Source organism: Schistocerca piceifrons, chromosome X (assembly GCF_021461385.2).
Source record: "Schistocerca piceifrons isolate TAMUIC-IGC-003096 chromosome X, iqSchPice1.1, whole genome shotgun sequence".
NCBI lineage: Eukaryota > Metazoa > Arthropoda > Insecta > Orthoptera > Acrididae > Schistocerca > Schistocerca piceifrons.
In genome coordinates, this window is record NC_060149.1 from 146,640,856 (window position 1) to 146,662,274 (window position 21,419).

The window sequence follows — 21,419 nt, forward strand, 5'->3', positions numbered from 1 at the left end:
CGCGAAGAGACAATTAGGATAAAATCTTAGAGATCAGAGCCCAGACAGAGGCATACCGACAATCTTTCTTTCCACGAACAATACGAGACTGGAAAGAAGGGGGGAACCGATAGAGGTACTCAAGGTACCCTCCATCACACACTGCCAGGTGGCTTGCGGAGTATGAATGTAGATGTAGATGTAGAATATCACGGTGAAACAGTATCCGATGTAGACGATTTCCACACAAGAATCGTCCTGTGCTGTATACTTCTGATTTGGAATACGTTTCCAGTTGTCTCGTTATTTCATTCGCACCCTGTGATGCACCTATCAACCGTACTGTACCATAACTACCCGAGCCGCGCGTGGTAGCCGAGCGGTCTTTGGCGCATTGTCACGGTGCGCGCGGCTCCCCCTGTCGGAGGTTCGAGTCCTCCCCCGGGCATGGGTGTGTGTGTTGTCCTTAGCGTAAGTTAGGTTAGGTTAGATTAAGCAATGTGTAACCTTAGGGACCGATAACCTCAGCAGTTTGGTCCCATAAGACCTTACCATAAATTTCCATATTTTTTTCCTGTTTACTGTCTTGTGACAACGCCCCACTCTGTTGCGCGATGGTGATAGCGTGGGATGGCAAGTGTAACTCGCGTTTCGAAGTCCTTCTCGTGTATGGAACCATTGAAAACTGGCCAATTCTATTCTACACGAGGCTTCTGTACAGGACAGCGGTGGCGAGCAGCTGTGCAGGAAGGCAAGTTGATGGTGTAACACTTAGTTCACACTTCTCTCTCTCTTATGTACTTCGGCGCCAGAGTGATGTGACGTCCCCTCTTCCCTTTTGTTGTCGCTGTTGATGTTGAGCCGCTACTGCTACAGCTCGCTCCGTGGAATGGAGATGCGACGTGCAATGATGGTTGTCCCCGTCGGATAACGTGGAACAACACCTGAAAATCTCTAAGGAAAACTGTTCCTCGCGTAATGTATGAAAGTCCGTTTGCGAGTCCGCACAGTCTTCTCAGCGATGCGAACTACTGATTTTAATTGTCTGTTATGGTTTTATTATGATTTGCTATGCCCGGTTAGTTAGTTATTGCAGTATTGAGTGAATCATTCATCGCCGGCGTCGTTTCACTGCGGCACGACGCAAATCCAGAGATAATCTATAATGCTATCTTGCTTTCGTGCGTCGTGATATTATTTCGGCAAAACACTACTTTCAATGCTCAATGTTCATCAAGTCACTCTTTCAATTAAAACGTCCACAGTTAATTAATTTTGGTCATCAACTATCACACAGTTCAATTAATGATGGAGCCAACACGTGAGATTTCCATTACTGACTAACAATTTTATTGTTCCTTTTTAGTAAATAGTTTATAATCATCACACCACACGCACACCGATGGATCAGATCAATTGCGATTCTTTTCAATTCGGTGATCGTGACAATTACGACAGCTTTTACAATCGTCATATTTGTATCATCTTCGTGTGGTCGTATTAATGTTTCACTCAAGGCTGATCAAGTCTTCGATACTATCTTCATTCTTCGTGTAACTGTTCACTTTGATGAAAGTTGAGTCCAACAATAATATCTCCAATAATTAGAGTTCATTAACTCGTAGTACACTATCAGAATATCACTTCAGTTCACGTTCTCAAGTGAGAATAACTGAGAACAAAGTCCGTGCATCTCTATCACACAATATTACTTTTTAAGAAAAAAGATACAATCTCGTAGCGTTCCGTTTGTAGTACTATAACAAACGGTGCTCTCTCTCGACTTGATAGCAAGCAAGCTAGCAAGCGACTAACTTTTCCATTATCGAGCATTGTAGACGCATTGAATTTCCTTTTCGCCGCGTTTACAACTCTCTTTCACAATAAATGTTGTCTCTGACCGACATATTACTTTGAACTTAACTTTCGTCGTACTGATTTCCAGTTATTACTGAGATGTTTGATAGCTAATTAAAAATAACCTTACTTTCTTTCCAGCTTTATATCATGACACTGATTCCCGTATGGAAGACATAGTGATAGACATCCCTGGGGTTGTGAAGCAGCTGAATGGGTTGAAAATAAATAACTCGCCAGGTCCTGATGGGATTCCAATTCGGTTTTACAGAGAGTACTCTACGGCATTGGCTCCTTACTTAGCTTGCATTTATCGCGAATCTCTTGCCCAACGTAAAGTCCCGAGCGACTGGAAAAAAGTGCAGGTGACGCCTGTATATAAGAAGGGTAGAAGGACGGATCCTCAAAATTACAGACCAATATCCTTAACATCGGTTTGTTGCAGGATTCTCGAACATATTCTCAGTTCGAATGTAATGAATTTCCTTGACACTCTCCCTTTTTTCGCATGATATCTTGCGAACCATGGATGAAGGGTATCAGACGGATGCCATATTCATTGACTTCCGGAAAGCGTTTGACTCGGTGCCCCACTGCAGACTCTTAACTAAGGTACGAGCATATGGGATTGGTTCCCAAGTATGTGAGTGGCTCGAAGACTTGTTAAGTAAAAGAACCCAGTACGTCGTCCTCGATGGTGAGTGTTCATCGGAGGTGAGGGCATCATCTGGAGTGCCCCAGGGAAGTGTGGTAGGTCCGCTGTTGTTTTCTGTCAACATAAATGATCTTTTGGATAGGGTGGATAGCAATGTGCGGCTGTTTGCTGATGATGCTGTGGTGTACGGGAAGGTGTCGTCGTTGAGTGACTGTAGGAGGTACAAGATAACTTGGACAGGATTTGAGATTGGTGTAAAGAATGGCAGCTAACTCTAAATATAGATAGATGTAAATTAATGCAGATGAATAGGAAAAAGAATCCTGTAATGTTTGAGTACTCCATTAGTAGTGTAGCGGTTGACACAGTCACGTCGATTAAATATTTGGGCGTAACATTGCAGAGCGATATGAAGTGGGACAAGCATGTAATGGCAGTTGTGGGGAAGGCGAATAGTCGTCTTCGGTTCATTGGTAGAATTTTGGGAAGATGTGGTTCATCTGTAAAGGAGACCGCTTTTATACGACCTACTCTTGAGTACTGCTCGAGCGTTTGAGGTCCCTATCAGGTCGGATTGAGGGGGGACATAGAAGCAATTCAGAGATTTGTTACTGGTAGGTTTGATCAACACGCGAGTGTTACGGAAATGCTTCAGGAACTCGGATGGGAGTCTCTAGAGGAAAGGAGGTCTTCTTTTCGTGAATCGCTACCGAGGAAATTAGAGAAACAGCATTTGAGGCTGACTGCAGTACAATTTTACTGCCGCCAACTTACATTTCGCGGAAAGACCACAAAGATAAGATAAGAGAGATTAGGGCTCGTACAGAGGCATATAGACAGTCATTTTTCCCTCGTTCTGTTTGGGAGTGGAACGGGGAGAGAAGATGCTAGTTGTGGTACGAGGTACCCTCCCCCACACACCGTATGGTGGATGGCGGAGTATGTATGTAGATGTAGATGTAAATGACATACTCAATAATTATTGAAATTGGTTCAGCTGGTTCAACTGGCTCTGAGCACTATGGGACTGAACAGCTATGGTCATCAGTCCCCTAGAACTTAGAACTACTTAAACCTAACTAACCTAAGGGCATCACACAACACCAAGTCATCACATTGAAATTGGTGTCCATAAAAACTTTAAGGTGTTACATTATTGTCAAAGTTGTCGTACCTGTCAGGATAACACTGTTCCCTACTTTAAATTATCATGACATTCTTATTTGGGTTTTCGGGTTTCTCGGGATGTTACAGTGAGTGTGAGTGTTGTTCCAGGCCGCTGTCTCCGTACTACGTGTCGCACCGCGCGGGCGACGCGCACGCGTGCATGGTGCAGCAGCTGAAGGAGCTGGTGACCGACATCGCCAGCGACCTGGAGGAGTCGGCGCACATCGCGCAGCGGCGCACGCTCGAGAAGATGGCCGTCGCCGTCGAGATGTGCCGCGCGCTGTCGCTGCCGGACCTGCAGCGCGCGCTCGCCGGCATCATGGACGCGCGCCGCAGTGACACCAGCCTCGTCCTCACAGAGCGGTAACACTCACGTCTCTTCATTTATGAAGTATTCTTCGTCACGCAGAAAAAGCCGAGCTGCGACCGTCAAGTTTGCTGATGGTGTTAGACCTTCCTTACATTATTAGAGGCTTATATTGCCTAATGCAGTGGTTCCCGACGTTTCTTACAAGGGAAACTCCCCGTCTTACCCCTTCAGATTGATGATGATGATGATGATGTTTGGTTTGTGGGGTGCTCAACTGCGCGGTTATCAGCGCCCGTACAAATTCCCAACCCTCACTCAGTCCAGTCCCGCCACTTTCATGAATGATGACGAAATGAGATCTCGAGGCAGGTGAAAATCCCCGACCCCGCCGGGAATCGAACCCGGGACCCCGTCCCTTCGGATTTAGTGGTAAGATGGCCAAGTGAACAGCCCATCAAAAACTGAACACAGATCAAACATGAAAACAAAAGCAAAATAGTAACAGTGAACGGTCCAAGAACAAGAAGTACAATAGAGAGCAGCCTAAAACAGCCAGATGCCGAGTCGTATTCCAAACTCCCTCACACCATTAATTTTTTTTTCTCAGCATTATGAACTGTCCGTTCGGTCATTGAAATGTTTGTTCTATTTCTGTAATCTTGGCAGTTATCGTACTATACATTTGTTATAGCATCTGAGTTATGTGGTAAGAAGACATTACCGTCGCAAGTAAATGTGATGAATAGTGAAAGAAGGCTAGATACCACATAGATGTCTCACAGAAATGCCGGCCGCTGTGGCCGACCGGTTCTAGGCGCTTCAGTCTGGAGCCGCGCGACCGCTACGGTCGTACGTTCGAATCCTGCCTCGGGCATGGATGTGTGTGATGTCCTTAGTTTCGTCAGGTTTAAGTAGTTGTAAGTTCTAGGGGACTGATGACCTCAGATGTTAAGTCCCATAGTGCCCAGAGCCATTTGAACCATTATCTCACAGAAATGGGACCACAAATAAACGGGTGTGAACTATGGCTCTGAGCACTATGGGACTTAACTTCTGAGGTCATTAGTCCCCTAGAACTTAGAACTACTTAAACCTAACTAAAATAAGAACATCACACACATCCATGCCCGAGGCAGGATTCGAACCTTCTACCCGTAGCGGTCGCGCGGTTCCAGCCGTAGCGCCTAGAACCACTCGGTCATCCCGGCCGGTGGTGTGAACTATGTTACAAGAAAGGAATTCATAAGTGAAGACTTCCAAAATTGACCGCAAATTCAAAAACGTTAAAAACATATGTCTTGACAGCACACAGATAAACTATCTGATTGTGAAACTGTTGAGTTCATTTCTTGCAGTTTATATGACAAAATATTATGTTTTCATCATTTCCTTGGGACTGATCAAATTCACATTCATACGAACACTTATATCGGGTAAGGAGGCATATCTCACTCTCTTACCAGGGGAACAAATTAGGTGAGTCGATAAGAGGTTCCTATCATAAGACGCACGTACTGTCACTAATGCCATGTATGACACACCAGATATGTTTTTCGGTGGAGGATTCGGTTGATTTGTCGCCTTGTCATCAAACGTTTGCGGTTCCCATAGGAAAGTCACTTCCTTTTCACTTCTAATATACTAGTTGTGCAGAATAAACTGTCATAGTAGGTCCCTCTGTAACGTTGTTACTTTAATTTGCTATGAAAGCGGTACTGCTAGACAATAAAAACGGGTTAAAGCTGTGAGCCGTCTGGGGAAGTTAACCTTGCATTACTGAGCAACTGTTTCACCAGGCATCCAGTCTAGCTTACCGAATTACCAACCAGACTAACATTAATTATAATCTTTTAATAGTCATACGACAACCGGTGATATACACTCCTGGAAATGGAAAAAAGAACACATTGACACCGGTGTGTCAGACCCACCATACTTGCTCCGGACACTGCGAGAGGGCTGTACAAGCAATGATCACACGCACGGCACAGCGGACACACCAGGAACCGCGGTGTTGGCCGTCGAATGTCGCTAGCTGCGCAGCATTTGTGCACCGCCGCCGACAGTGTCAGCCAGTTTACCGTGGCATACGGAGCTCCATCGCAGTCTTTAACACTGGTAGCATGCCGCGACAGCGTGGACGTGAACCGTATGTGCAGTTGACGGACTTTGAGCGAGGGCGTATAGTGGGCATGCGGGAGGCCGGGTGGACGTACCGCCGAATTGCTCAACACGTGGGGCGTGAGGTCTCCACAGTACATCGATGTTGTCGCCAGTGGTCGGCGGAAGGTGCACGTGCCCGTCGACCTGGGACCGGACCGCAGCGACGCACGGATGCACGCCAAGACCGTAGGATCCTACGCAGTGTCGTAGGGGACCGCACCGCCACTTCCCAGCAAATTAGGGACACTGTTGCTCCTGGGGTATCGGCGAGGACCATTCGCAACCGTCTCCATGAAGCTGGGCTACGGTCCCGCACACCGTTAGGCCGTCTTCCGCTCACGCCCCAACATCGTGCAGCCCGCCTCCAGTGGTGTCGCGACAGGCGTGAATGGAGGGACGAATGGAGACGTGTCGTCTTCAGCGATGGGAGTCGCTTCTGCCTTGGTGCCAATGATGGTCGTATGCGTGTTTGGCGCCGTGCAGGTGAGCGCCACAATCAGGACTGCATACGACCGAGGCACACAGGGCCAACACCCGGCATCATGGTGTGGGGAGCGATCTCCTACACTGGCCGTACACCACTGGTGATCGTCGAGGGGACACTGAATAGTGCACGGTACATCCAAACCGTCATCGAACCCATCGTTCTACCATTCCTAGACCGGCAAGGGAACTTGCTGTTCCAACAGGACAATGCACGTCCGCATGTATCCCGTGCCACCCAACGTGCTCTAGAAGGTGTAAGTCAACTACCCTGGCCAGCAAGATCTCCGGATCTGTCCCCCATTGAGCATGTTTGGGACTGGATGGAGCGTCGTCTCACGCGGTCTGCACGTCCAGCACGAACGCTGGTCCAACTGAGGCGCCAGGTGGAAATGGCATGGCAAGCCGTTCCACAGGACTACATCCAGCATCTCTACGATCGTCTCCATGGGAGAATAGCAGCCTGCATTGCTGCGAAAGGTGGATATACACTGTACTAGTGCCGACATTGTGCATGCTCTGTTGCCTGTGTCTATGTGCCTGTGGTTCTGTCAGTGTGATCATGTGATGTATCTGACCCCAGGAATGTGTCAATAAAGTTTCCCCTTCCTGGGACAATGAATTCACGGTGTTCTTATTTCAATTTCCAGGAGTGTATATATCAAAAAAGAGAATTTAAATAAAAAGAAATAAATCAGTTTATATTTGGAAATTTATTTTACCATTGATCATTGAAATCTCAGCATATTAAACGTGAGTCATAACTAAGTTGGTGCCTTATTTAGGACTGTGAAAATGTGAGTTTGTAATCTTACGGAACACATCAAATAGGGAGCCAAGATTGGGAGACTACATACAACACTGCATTCATAAAATAACACACAAAGAACGTTGAAACATATGCAAGAGGAAATTAACCACAACCAACCGATACAATTTTCACCCAAACAAGTTATGTTCGTAGCACAATCCTGTCCGTCATGTAATTACCACACACTGGTATACTACATTCATACTAACTCTGTGTGAAATCTTCCCGAAAAGAATAGCTGAGGGCTACTTTGATGAATACACCACATGCTTCACGTGGTCAACTTGGTGTACACAAAGCGTGTAACTCCACAATAATTTTGATAATTAAAATAGATTAGATCGAAAAGCAATTTACAAAAGAAAAACCTCGAACTGGTTACTATCGTCTTACTATTAACCTGATGGGTCAAACAGTTATATAAGCACGTGGTACTGGTCTCGCAAAGTACACCCCACGTGGGTTGAACATAAAGAAAAGCTGCTATATTGAAAAATATTGTCAAGACGAGACGTTATAATCACACAAGCATTCGCATTTAAGATTGATGATCTTAGTTAGAGTTACTGATCAACACGTGGTTCCACTTTACTCAAAAAGTAGTGGCAAAGCAACTACCGGAAGATATTCTGAACTTCACACGCGGATTACACTGCGTTGCAATTTACGATAACATTAGATATTTTAGAGATAAACCTAAAATAAAGGTGGTTAAATTTTCAGTTAGGCTGAACTTAAGAAATCCATTGTCCTGCGGACTTAGCAGACACGCGCTTAACCGGAGATCTTACCACTTCAGACGCTCGCCACGGACCGACTGGCCTGGTCCATTTCTGAGGGTGGCTCACAAATACAAACGGAAGTGGCCAGAGGGGCAGCTTCCTATACCAACATGGCAAGGGACGGACAGGACCATACTAAGGATAGAAACCTGTTTGCTTTTAGAAAGCGTAGCTACCTGTTCCGACGTTGGTCCTACTGTTCTCTAGCAGACAGTCTTGTCTGCTACCCTCAAGCATGCAACTAGAAATACATTTGCTCATTCATCCTCTCACACAGAAGGGAAGGGGGATGACAGTATCTTATCATATACAGTATATAAAAGAAAGTGGATGTAGGTTCCGTATGAGACTGTGTGACACGAATTACATATAAACTGTGTTTTAAAGTGTAGTAGTGTGACAGATCGTTCTTGTTTATGTGTAAAAGTAACACGTTCCACTACTCAGTCTCCTCCCAGATAGTCAGAAACGCCACAGTAAATTTAGAAGAGGAATTTATTCCATAAATGACAACAGATTTAAGAAATCAAACATGAAAGGAATCCAACAGAGACCTTTGACCTCCTTACACCTCATTGTAGCAAACAGACACTACTCCACGACACAGACACAAAATTGAATAAAGCGAACACTGAGAGAGAGAGAGAAAAAAAAATAGGCACAAGGGAGCTTTTAACAGGGCTCAGCCGCTTGGCAATCCACCACCATAACCATTTAACCATGACGCCATATCTTTTACCTGCTGCTCTGTATTGCACTTCTTGTTCTTAGACCGTAGACTGTTACTATTTTGCTTTTTTTCACAGTCCAATACACCTGCTTCGTGTTTCCATGCTTGATCTGTGTTCAGTTTTTGACAGGCTGACCACTGGCCCCTTTTACTACTAAATCTTAGGGGGGAGCGGGGAGCGACGGCGAGCTTCCCTTGTAAGACCATTACGTTAGTTAGTACCTACGCCCCCCCCCCCCCTGCCATCTGTAACACCCCCTCCCCCACGTTATCACCAACTTTAGCACTGCCTAAAATGCAGAATGAAAGACTTTTCTTGGTCATTTTATTTTTAAAATGATGAAAGATGAATGATATTTATTTCACTCTCTCTCTCTCTCTCTCTCTCTCTCTCTGTGTGTGTGTGTGTGTGTGTGTGTGTGTGTGTGTGTGTGTGTGTGTGTGTGTGTGTTTGTGTGTATTAGAATGAATGACGAAGGAATCTGTGATGCATCGCAAGTGCTACCCACAACTCCTTCTCAGAAAAGAAAGCTAGCTACCCACAGTGAGGGTACACATTTCTTAGAAAATATGCTTCCCCTGCATTACCCCTCTCCATTGTGGCCCTTGCTTGACCTGCACACTGCTACCCCAATTAAAATCAAACAAGTGAAGACGTGTGCACAATACTTACCGTTCGTAAATCACAAACTGGACGACTTCAGGCTGTTGATGCTTTGCGTCTAACCACTCCAACAACAACAACAATAATAATAATAATAGTAATAATAATTGTTGTGTACATAGTTCCGCGTAGTCAGCGCGTACACAACTTTCCCACTATAGCGCGCCCCGCTAAGCTCAACAGCGCAGGCGCAGCGCTCGTCCGTCTCCGCACTACGAGATGGCGCTACCATAAAGACGGACCGAATTCTGCTTCCGCCGATCCGCGTATTAATATGTAACGCAGCCAATGAGATTGCTGCTTACGTAGAACCTTTTCTCCTCGCGGATCACACTCTCGCAGTGATACCTGAACGCTCGAGGTATTATAACGAGTGTACAGACCTCCGATTAGTCAGTCTGCATCAGTCTGATGAATAGCAAAGCAAGAAAGAATTCTGCACAAGTTTCAGTCTGCGCCTAATAAGATTATCATAATCCTGTACATAGCCATGAAGAGAAATGTATAGACACTTTGTCAAGTATCAGAGATATGTGAGAATAAGATTAACGTACCAAGACCAAAGGAACTTCAGATTGTCAATTGTAAATAGCATCCAGAATCAAGTTAAGTAAGGTTTATGATTGTTATTATTTTAATAAATGCGTGTGAAAATTAATCAAGTTCTGTTTAAAGTTGGTCACTGTCAATCTGCTACTCTAAGCGTGCAAGTGGCATTTCTATCGTCTGACCTAACGGCAGAAGATCAACACGCCACGATAAGACCACGAGACATATTGCTGACACTCGCCTACTTCGTTAGAGCGACAAGTCAAATAATCTGATGGTGTGTGTACCGAAGGTCTTACAGTACGCTCGCCACAATAATAATACTTTGTGCAGACTATAGTAGCCCTTATGTAGTTATTGCTGTGTCACGCTGTCAATTAATTCTTTTATCTTTTTCGAAGCGACTAATGAAGCAATTGCTGGACTACTGCACGTAATACATACAGCCTGGAGAAGACATTTTGGTGAGATATTTAGCATTTGTTACGTATATGTCTCACTTTTATCATAAGTGATATACGGGACAAAGCATAAAATATGTGTGTGCTAAAGCCAATGTGTTGCATTTATCTTATACATCTGTTGATTAGCGGCTCTGCCACACTGACGGGACTATGGCATAACCCACAGTATTTCAGAATTTGGTTCAGCAGATACGAGCTCTCAGTCTTCAGTGGAAACGTCAGCGATAGAGTATAGACAATAACGCAGCGGAGCAATTCAAATAAACTTACAATTGCCACTAACCGAAGTACATAATAGCGAATGGATCATTACGGCAATAGGCATCAGTTAAATCGGGAGTCAGAAATACCAGATGAAAAATGGTGACTCATTATCTTCTGCTTCAACGGACGCATTAGGCTGAAGACTAGCAAAGCAAAAAAGAGTTCTGCACAAATTAGTACTAGTAAGAACTTATCAATATAGAGTTACTATTAACACTAATCAGAAAGTACCACATTGGCCTTTTTGGGCAGGACTTGAGCACCTAGTCTCAGGAGTGCTATCTGTGGAGGACAGGGGAGTGTACTACTGAGACTTCAAGAAATATTCGGCACCACATCAGAGAATGCACTGTTTGTGGTGCTTGGTATATATCCAACTGACATGCCATCAGACGATGAGCTGCATTCCTCCTGGTTAAAGATGCATAGTTCTGAGAAAGTAACTGAAGTAGCCGGAGTACCTATAGAAGATGAGCACCAGATTAAACACAGGCGAGTGGGTGGGAGGGGAGGAATGGGAGGTTAGTCATAGGGAACGATATGTGTATGATTTTTTGTTTTTTGGCATTAAGAAATGACTGAAGATGAGATATGTCGACCGCGTACACCATATACATATACATATACATTCGTGGAATCGGCAGTTTCCTGACTTGCAACGTGCTGCCATGTTCACTACAAACCTTTGTGTAACGGAGTGTAGACGCATCTAACCGCCACATTCGGGCTTCATAGACGGCATATCTTCAATTGGGACAACCCTTCCTGCGACTTTGGACACTTAGCTTACATAGTCTCAATACCAAGAGAATATGACCAGTTCTTTTTAGTTTTGCTCACAATATAACCTGCAACTACTAAAAGTTAATCTACTTTCTTGGCTAGTTACTGTGACCTGTGCTTCATGTAAGCGTCAATAGTTTTATTATTAATGTAAATGATTCTTTAGGATAGATAACTAGCAATAACCTCAGTTACTAATATTGCCCTGGAGGGGATGAGGTGCTTACTTGACACCCCACCTATTTCTGAGCTAAAATGGATAAACGTAATATCCGGATGGAAATATGTGCTGAACCAGGACACGAACCTTAGACTTAAGCGGGCAAGTGCTCTAGCGACTGAGCTATGAAAGCAGGATTCGCAATCAACCCTTACAGTTTTACTTCCACCAGTTCCTTATCTTCTACTTTCCAAACCTGACAGAAAGGTCTCAGGTTCGAGTACTGGTACAGTACACAGTTTTAATCAGCCAGACGTTTCCAATCAGCTCACACTCTGCTGCAGAGCGAAAATTCATTCTGGTCAACGTCGAGTGTCTCGGGCTCGACGCAAAATGCTGAGACAGTCACACCCGAACGACACTGGTGGCAGGACAATCATTTCTGTCTATCTGATAATTTTTTTCAGTCTTCTTAAACAATATGTTTACGTATTTTCATCTCCCAGAGCTGAATTACACTCCTGGAAATGGAAAAATGAACACATTGACACCGGTGTGTCAGACCCACCATACTTGCTCCGGACACTGCGAGAGAGCTGTACAAGCAATGATCACACGCACGGCACAGCGGACACACCAGGAACCGCGGTGTTGGCCGTCGAATGGCGCTAGCTGCGCAGCATTTGTGCACCGCCGCCGTCAGTGTCAGCCAGTTTGCCGTGGCATACGGAGCTCCATCGCAGTCTTTAACACTGGTAGCATGCCGCGACAGCGTGGACGTGAACCGTATGTGCAGTAAACGGACTTTGAGCGAGGGCGTATAGTGGGCATGCGGGAGGCCGGGTGGACGTACTGCCGAATTGCTCAACACGTGGGGCGTGAGGTCTCCACAGTACATCGATGTTGTCGCCAGTGGTCGGCGGAAGGTGCACGTGCCCGTCGACCTGGGACCAGACCGCAGCGACGCACGGATGCACGCCAAGACCGTAGGATCCTACGCAGTGCCGTAGGGGACCGCACCGCCACTTCCCAGCAAATTAGGGACACTGTTGCTCCTGGGGTATCGGCGAGGACCATTCGCAACCGTCTCCATGAAGCTGGGCTACGGTCCTGCACACCGTTAGGCCGTCTTCCGCTCACGCCCCAACATCGTGCAGCCCGCCTCCAGTGGTGTCGCGACAGGCGTGAATGGAGGGACGAATGGAGACGTGTCGTCTTCAGCGATGAGAGTCGCTTCTGCCTTGGTGCCAATGATGGTCGTATGCGTGTTTGGCGCCGTGCAGGTGAGCGCCACAATCAGGACTGCATACGACCGAGGCACACAGGGCCAACACCCGGCATCATGGTGTGGGGAGCGATCTCCTACACTGGCCGTACACCACTGGTGATCGTCGAGGGGACACTGAATAGTGCACGGTACATCCAAACCGTCATCGAACCCATCGTTCTACCATTCCTAGACCGGCAAGGGAACTTGCTGTTCCAACAGGACAATGCACGTCCGCATGTATCCCGTGCCACCCAACGTGCTCTAGAAGGTGTAAGTCAAGTACCCTGGCCAGCAAGATCTCCGGATCTGTCCCCCATTGAGCATGTTTGGGACTGGATGAAGCGTCGTCTCACGCGGTCTGCACGTCCAGCACGAACGCTGGTCCAACTGAGGCGCCAGGTGGAAATGGCATGGCAAGCCGTTCCACAGGACTACATCCAGCATCTCTACGATCGTCTCCATGGAAGAATAGCAGCCTGCATTGCTGCGAAAGGTGGATATACACTGTACTAGTGCCGACATTGTGCATGCTCTGTTGCCTGTGTCTATGTGCCTGTGGTTCTGTCAGTGTGATCATGTGATGTATCTGACCCCAGGAATGTGTCAATAAAGTTTCCCCTTCCTGGGACAATGAATTCACGGTGTTCTTATTTCAATTTTCAGGAGTGTATATTAAAAAAATAACTGAATTCGAAGAAAGTTATAAATAACATTCAGATAACTTAAAACAATAATAAGAGCTGATTCACCATTTTGCTATGGGACGCTTATAGTGGTGCATCCGGCAGCAGATATTGAGAGCGACTTCGTGAGGCCGTAACTGTACTGACTAAGATGCCAGCACAACCCATTCCAAGCAATCAGAGGACGGGTCTAAATTCTGCAGCAATGGAAAAAACCATCTTATCCGTTGACACCAGCACGATCTAAGAGACGAAGTGTCTCACAAGTTGAACACCTACAGTCCGGTTTCAGTTAACGGCGCTGATGTCGTACGTCTTGCCCAGTCTTCACCTGAGTGTCAAACGATGGTCAGGTAAAGGTTGCACGACATTCCAGTCACGTGACACGCTAACTATTCCCCTCATTTTGGCGAGGTGACTGCCATATCTCCAACACAGCAGCTACTGGGTGGTTATCATCAATGCACCTATACACAGAGGTCCAGTGTGGGCTGTAATTATCCCGTGGCAGCGGAACTTGGTAGGTATTCTAACGTTAATGCGCAGTCGATTTACACTGAAAAAACATTAGTTCCAATTTTGGCCGCCAGACGCACAGAAATGTTTCCATATGTCATGGATTAGGAACGACGGGATGAGGGAAGAAGAGGTCAAACAAATGAGAAAGGCATAACGTTGATTTTACACCAGTGGCCAATAAAATTGCTACACCAAGAAGAAATGCAGATGATAAACGGGTATTCATTGGAGAAATGTATTATGCTAGAACTGACATGTGATTACATTTTCACGCAATTTGGGTGCATAGATCCTGAGAAATCAGTACCCAGAACAATCACCTCTGGCCTTGATACGCCTGGGCATCGAGTCAAACAGAACTTGGATGGCGTGTACAGGTACAGCTGCCCATTTAGCTTCAACACGATACCACAGTTCATCAAGAGTAGTGACTGGAGTATTGCGACGAGCCAGTTGCTCGGCCACCATTGACCAGACGTTTTCAGCTGGTGAGAGATCTGGAGAATGTGCTGGCCAGGGCAGCAGTCGAACATTTTCTGTATCCAGAAAGGCCCGTATAGGACCTGCACCATGCGGTCGTGCATTTTCCTGCTGAAATGTAGGATTTCGCAGGGATCGAATGAAGGGTGGAGCCACGGGACGTAACACATCTGAAATGTAACGTCCACTGTTCAAAGTGCCGTAAATGCGAACAAGAGGTGACGGAGACGTGTAACCAATGGCACCCCATACCATCACGCGGGGGGTACGCCAGTATGGCGATGACGAATACACGCTTCCAATGTGCGTTCACAGAGATGTCGCCAAACACGGATGCTACCATCATGATGCTGTAAAGAGAACCTGGATTCATCCGAAAAAACAACGTTTTGCCATTCGTGCACCCAGGTTTGTCGTCGAGTACACCATCGCAGGCGCTCCTGTCTGTGATGCAGCGTCAAGGGTAACTGCAGCCACGGTCTCCGAGCTGATAGTCCATGCTGCTGCAAACGTCGTCGAACTGTTCGTGCAGATGGTCGTTGTCTTGCAAACTTCCCCATCTGTTGACTCAGGGATGGAGACGTGGCTGCACGATCCGTTACAGCCTTGCGGATAAGATGCCGGTCATCTCGACCGCTAGTGATACGAGGCCGTTGGGATCCAGCACGGCGTTCCGTATTACCCTCCTGAACCCACCGATTCCATATTCTGCTAACAGTCATTGGATCTCGACCAACGCGAGCAGCAATGTCGCGATACGATAAACCGTAATCGCGATAGGCTACAATCCGACCTTTATCAAAGTCGGAAACGTGATGGCACGCATTTCTCCTCCTTACACCAGGCATCACAGCAATGTTTCACCAGGCAACGCCGGTCAACTGCTGTTTGTGTATAAGAAATCGATTGAAAACTTTGCTCGTGTCAGCACGTTGTAGGTGTCGCCACCGGCGCCAAGCTTGTGTGAATGCTCTGAAAAGCTAATCATTTGCATATCACAGCATCTTCTTCCTGTCGGTTAAATTTCGCGTCTGTAGCACGTCATCTTCGTGGTGTAGCAATTTTAATGGCCAGTAGTGTATATTAGCCGTCGTGTAATTTGTTCAATATGAGCACCGGAGAGTGGACGAGATGCTATATAGATTTTCACCTGGTGGCCAAAACTGGAACTAATTATTTTCAGTGTAAATCAGTTCCACATTAAATTATAACCACCCGTTATTTCTAATTCGTGAGCGCAGTGTCAATACTAGAACATGTGTTGACAGGAAGGTGTACCGTGACGTGGTGAAGCTGTGCGGCACGAGCCCGGCGTTCCAGCTGGCGCGCTCGCTGCTCGAGACGAAGAAGCTGGTCGGCGAGGAGGCAGCGGAGCTCGTGTCGGCGCTGCCCGCAGCCCTCATGGCACCAGACGCCTCGCTCGTACAGAGCTTTTACGTGAGTGCGCTTTATCTGCTACAGTCTGAGGGCACCTGACGAGCAGAACTGTCTCATCTCTGCATAGCACCGAACACATGAGCGTATTTGGAGTCAGTTAACTTTACGAGGTGCATTCAAGTTCTAAGGTCTCCGATTTTTTTTCTAATTAGCTACTCACCCGAAATCGATGAAACTGGCGTTACTTCTCGACGTAATCGCCCTGCAGACGTACACATTTTTTACAACGCTGACGCCTTGATTCCATGGCAGCGGCGAAGGCTTCTTTAGGAGTCTGTTTTGACCACTGGAAAATCGCTGAGGCAATAGCAGCACGGCTGGCGAATGTGCGGCCACGGAGAGTGTCTTTCATTGTTAGAAAAAGCCAAAAGTCACTAGGAGCCAGGTCAGGTGAGTAGGGAGCATGAGGAATCACATCAAAGTCGTTATCACGAAGAAACTGTTGCGTAACGTTAGCTCGATGTGCGGGTGTGTTGTCTTGGTGAAACACCACACGCGCAGCCCTTCCCGGACGTTTTGTTGCAGTGCAGGAAGGAATTTGTTCTTCAAAACATTTTCGTAGGATGCACCTGTTACCGTAGTGCCCTTTGGAACGCAATGGGTAAGGATTACGGCCTCGCTGTCCCAGAACATGGATACCATCATTTTTTCAGCACTGGCGGTTACCCGAAATTTTGTTGGTGGCAATAAATCTGTGTGCTTCCATTGAGCTGACTGGCGCTTTGTTTCTGGATTGAAAAATGGCATCCACGTCTCACCCATTGTCACAACCGACGAAAAGAAAGTCCCATTCATGCTGTCGTTGCGCGTCAGCATTGCTTGGCAACATGCCACATGGGCAGCCATGTGGTCGTCCGTCAGCATTTGTGGCACTTTTCGCATTTTCAGGTCGTCATGCAGGATTGTGTGCACAGAACCCACAGAAATGCCAACTCCGGAGGTGATCTGTTCAACAGTCATTCGGCGATCCCCCAAAACGATTCTCTCCACTTTCTCGATCATGTCATCAGACCGGCTTGTGCGAGCCCGAGGTTGTTTCGGTTTATTGTCACACGATGTTCTGCCTTCATTAAACTGTCGCACCCACGAACGCACTTTCGACACATCCGTAACTCCATCACCACATGTCTCCTTCAACTGTTGATCAATATCAATTGGTTTCACGCCACGCAAATTCAGAAAACGAATGATTGCACGCTGTTCAAGTAAGGGAAACGTCGCCATTTTAAGTATTTAAAACAGTTCTCATTCTCGCCGCTGGCGGTAAAATTCCATCTGCCGTACGGTGCTGCCACCTCTGGGACGTATTGACAATGAACGCGGACTCATTGTAAAACAATGCGCATGTTTCTATCTCTTTCCAGTCCGGAGAAAAAAAATCGGAGGCCTTAGAACTTGAATGCACCTTGTAATACGAGGATCACTCCAAAAGAAATGCACACTATTTTTGTAAAAATACAGTTTTCATTCTGCACCTGTGAAAGTTTTACAGTGTCCAGATACATACTTAGTTCAACCTGTTCCCGTGAGTGGCGCCGTCACAGTATGTCTTCAAGATGGCTGCTACACTTGACGTTCGTCAGAAGCAACGTGCTGTCATATAATTCATGTGCTGTGAAAACGATACAGTGGGAAACATCCACAAGAGGTTGAAAAAGGTGTATGGAGATGCTGCTGTCGATTGCAGTACAGTTAGTCGGTGGGAAAGTAGGTTACGTGATGAAAGCGGGCACGACAATATTGAAGATTGTCCTCGCAGCGGCAGGCCTCGTACTGCACACACCCCAGACAATGAGCAGAGAGTTAACGAATTGGTGACTGCTGACAGACGCATAACAGTGAACGAATTGTCACGCTACGTTGGGATAGGGGAAGGAAGTTTTTGCAGAATACTGAAAGTGTTGGCGTTAAAAAAGGTTTGTGCCAGGTGGGTTCCCAGGATGTTGACAGTGGCTGACAAAGACACAAGAAAAACGGTATGCAGCGAACTTTTGGAACAGTACGAGAATGGTGGAGACGAATTTCTTGGAAGAATTGTGACAGGTGATGAAACATGGCTCCATCATTTTTCACCAGAAACGAAGAGGCAATCAATGGAGTGGCATCATGCAAATTCACCCAAGAAAAAAAAAATCAAAACCAAACCTTCTGCTGGAAAAGTTATGGCTACGGTGTTTTTCGATTCCGAAGGACTCTTACTTGTGGACATCATTCCAAGTGGAACCACCATAAATTCTGATGCATATGTGACGAAACTGAAGAAACTTCAAGCTGGACTGAGTCGACTACATCGGCAAAAGCAGGATGTTTTGCTGTTGCACGACAATGCACGGCCACATGTCAGGCAAAAAACCGTGCAAGCGATAACAAAACTCGGATGGACAACACTGAAACACCCGCCTTACAGTCCTGACCTGGCTCCATGTGACTATCGTCTCTTTGGGAAACTGAAAGACTCTCTTCGTGGAGCAAGGTTTGAAGTTGATGACTCCCTTGTGCACGCTGCCAAACAGTGGCTCCAACGGGTTGGTCCAGAATTTTACCTTGCGGGTATACAGGCGCTGGTTCCAAGATGGCGTAAGGCAGTTGAGAGGGATGGAAATTATGTGGAGAAATGAAAATATTGTTCCTATATGATGTATCTACACACTGTAAAACTTTCAAACATATAGAAAAAAGAGGGATTTAAAAAAAAGTGTGCATTTCTTTTGGAGTGACCCTCGTATATCCAAGTTGTATAGAATTAGTTGAGCGCAGACACTGTATCATAAATTAATCGAATAATTCGTACTGATTCATCTACATTTTACTAAAATTTATTAGCAGCGTGTTGCCATGAATTACAGTTACACGTACATTAATCGTAAGTGTGGTAAGCGTTATTTATTGTATGTGCCAGTGAGGTGATGTGCCAAAATATAACAATGTACTGAAACATTCGCTTATTTCAGTGTGTACCTTAAGTGGGTTGTATGTTTAAATCATTTAATTGAGGTATTTACCTCCATTTTGCTGGAAATTTATTTGCTTGGCACACGCCATCGCTTAGAACGTTCACATTTAGATGTTTACAGTTTACTCGTAACTGCTGAGACAAGTTTGGTTGAAATGGATCTGAGCACTATGGGACTTAACATCTATGGTCATCAGTCCCCTAGAACTTAGAACTACTTAAACCTAACTAACCTAAGGACATCACACAACACCCAGTCATCACGAGGCAGAGAAATGAGACAAGTTTACTTCAGTTGCTGAGACAGTACAAATAACGAAAATATAATCTATTTTGTATGAATATATGAAACATTGTGATCATTTGGTATGTTCACTGCTTGTACTATCTTAGCAATTTGGGGTCTCGGTATACTACCACAAAGAACCTCTTGCCCATCGCAAAGTCCCACACGACTGGAAAAAAGCTCAGGCGACTATCTTATACAAGAAAGGTAAAAGAAAGTACCCGCAAAATTAAAGACCCATATCCTTAACATCGGTTTGCTGCAGAATTCGTGAATGTACTCTGAGGTCGAATGTAATGAATTTTCTTGAGACGGAAAAGCTTCTGTCCACAAATCAGTATGGATTTAGAAAGCATCGCTCATGCGAAACTCAGCATTCCCTTTTCTCACAGGGTATCCTGGGAGCCATGACTGAAAGGAAACAGCCACATTACATATTCCTAGATTTCCGGAAAGCGTTTGACACGGTGACCAACTGCAGCCTGTTAACCAAAGTCTAAGCATACGGGGCAGGTTCCCAGGCACGTGAGTGGCTCCAAGTTTTCTTATTTAATAGAACCCAGTAAGTTGTCCTCGACGGCAGGTATTCATCAGAGACAAGGGAATCATCTGGAGGGCCCAGGGAAGTAAGATAGGGCGACTCTCACTTTTTTGGTCTCTAGAAGAGCGTAGCGTTCCAAAGGATTGGAAAAGGGCACAGGTCGTCCCCGTTTTCAAGAAGGGAGGTCGCACAAATGTGCAGGACTATAGACCTATATCTCTAACGTCGATCAGTTGTAGAATTTTGGAACACGTATTATGTTCGAGTATAATGTCTTTTCTGGAGACTAGAAATCTACTCTGTAGAAATCAGCATGGGTTTCAAAAAAGACGATCGTGTGAAACCCAGCTTGCGCTATTCGTCCACGAGATTCAGAGCTCCATAGACACGGGTTCCCAGGTAGATGACGTATTTCTTGACTTCCGCAAGGCGTTTATACAGTTCCCCACATTCGTTTAATGAACAAAGTAAGAGCATATGGACTATCAGACCAATTGTGTGATTGGATTGAAGAGTTCCTAGATAACAGAACGCAGCATGTCATTCTCAATGGAGAGAAGTCTTCCGAAGTAAGAGTGATTTCAGGTGTGCCGCAGGGGAGTGTCGTAGGACCGTTGTTATTCACAATATACATAAATGACCTTGTGGATGACATCGGAAGTTCACTGAGGCTTTTTGCGGATGATGCTGTGGTATATCGAGACGTTGTAACAATGGTAAATTGTGCTGAAATGCAGGAGGATCTGCAGCGAATTGACGCATGGTGCAGGGAATGGCAACTGAATCTCAATGTAGACAAGTGTTATGTGCTGCGGATACATAGAAAGAAAGATCCCTTATCATTTAGCTACAAAATAGCATGTCAGCAGCAGGAAGCAGTTAATTCCATAAATTATCTGGGAGTACGCATTAGGAGTGATTGAAAATGGAATGATCATATAAAGTTGTCGTCGGTAAAGCAGATGCCAGACTGAGATTCATTGGAAGAATGCTAAGGAAATGCAGTCCGAAAACAGAGGAAGTAGGTTACAGTACACTTGTTCGCCCACTGCTTGAATACTACTCACCGGTGTGTGATCCCTACCAGATACGGTTGATAGAAGAGATAGAGAAAATCCAACGGAGAGCAGCGCGCTTCGTTACAGGATAATTTAGTAATCGCGAAAGCGTTACGGAGATGATAGATAAACTCCAGTGGAAGACTCTGCAAGAGAGACGCTCAGTAGCTCGGTACGGGCTTTTGTTGAAGTTTCCAGAACATACGTTCACCGAGGAGTCAAGCAGTATATTGCTCTCTCCTATGTATATCTCGCGAAGAGACCATGAGGATAAAATCAGAGAGATTAGAGCCCACACAGAGGCATACCGACAATCTTTCTTTCCACGAACAATACGAGACTGGAATAGAAGGCAGAACCGATAGAGGTAC

General features: G+C 45.8%; 1 protein-coding gene across 1 annotated transcript in view; it reads left to right on the forward strand.

The window, feature by feature from the left end:
* The window catches only part of LOC124722225 (vitellogenin-like), a gene marked incomplete at its 3' end in the record, with an annotated part of 444,892 nt that overhangs the window by 170,057 nt on the left and 253,416 nt on the right, over window positions 1–21,419 (forward strand). The window contains exons 9-10 of the mRNA XM_047247418.1: window positions 3,767–4,021; window positions 16,042–16,210. Coding sequence (XP_047103374.1) covers window positions 3,767–4,021; window positions 16,042–16,210 — 424 coding nt within the window. The remainder of the gene's footprint in view (window positions 1–3,766; window positions 4,022–16,041; window positions 16,211–21,419) is intronic.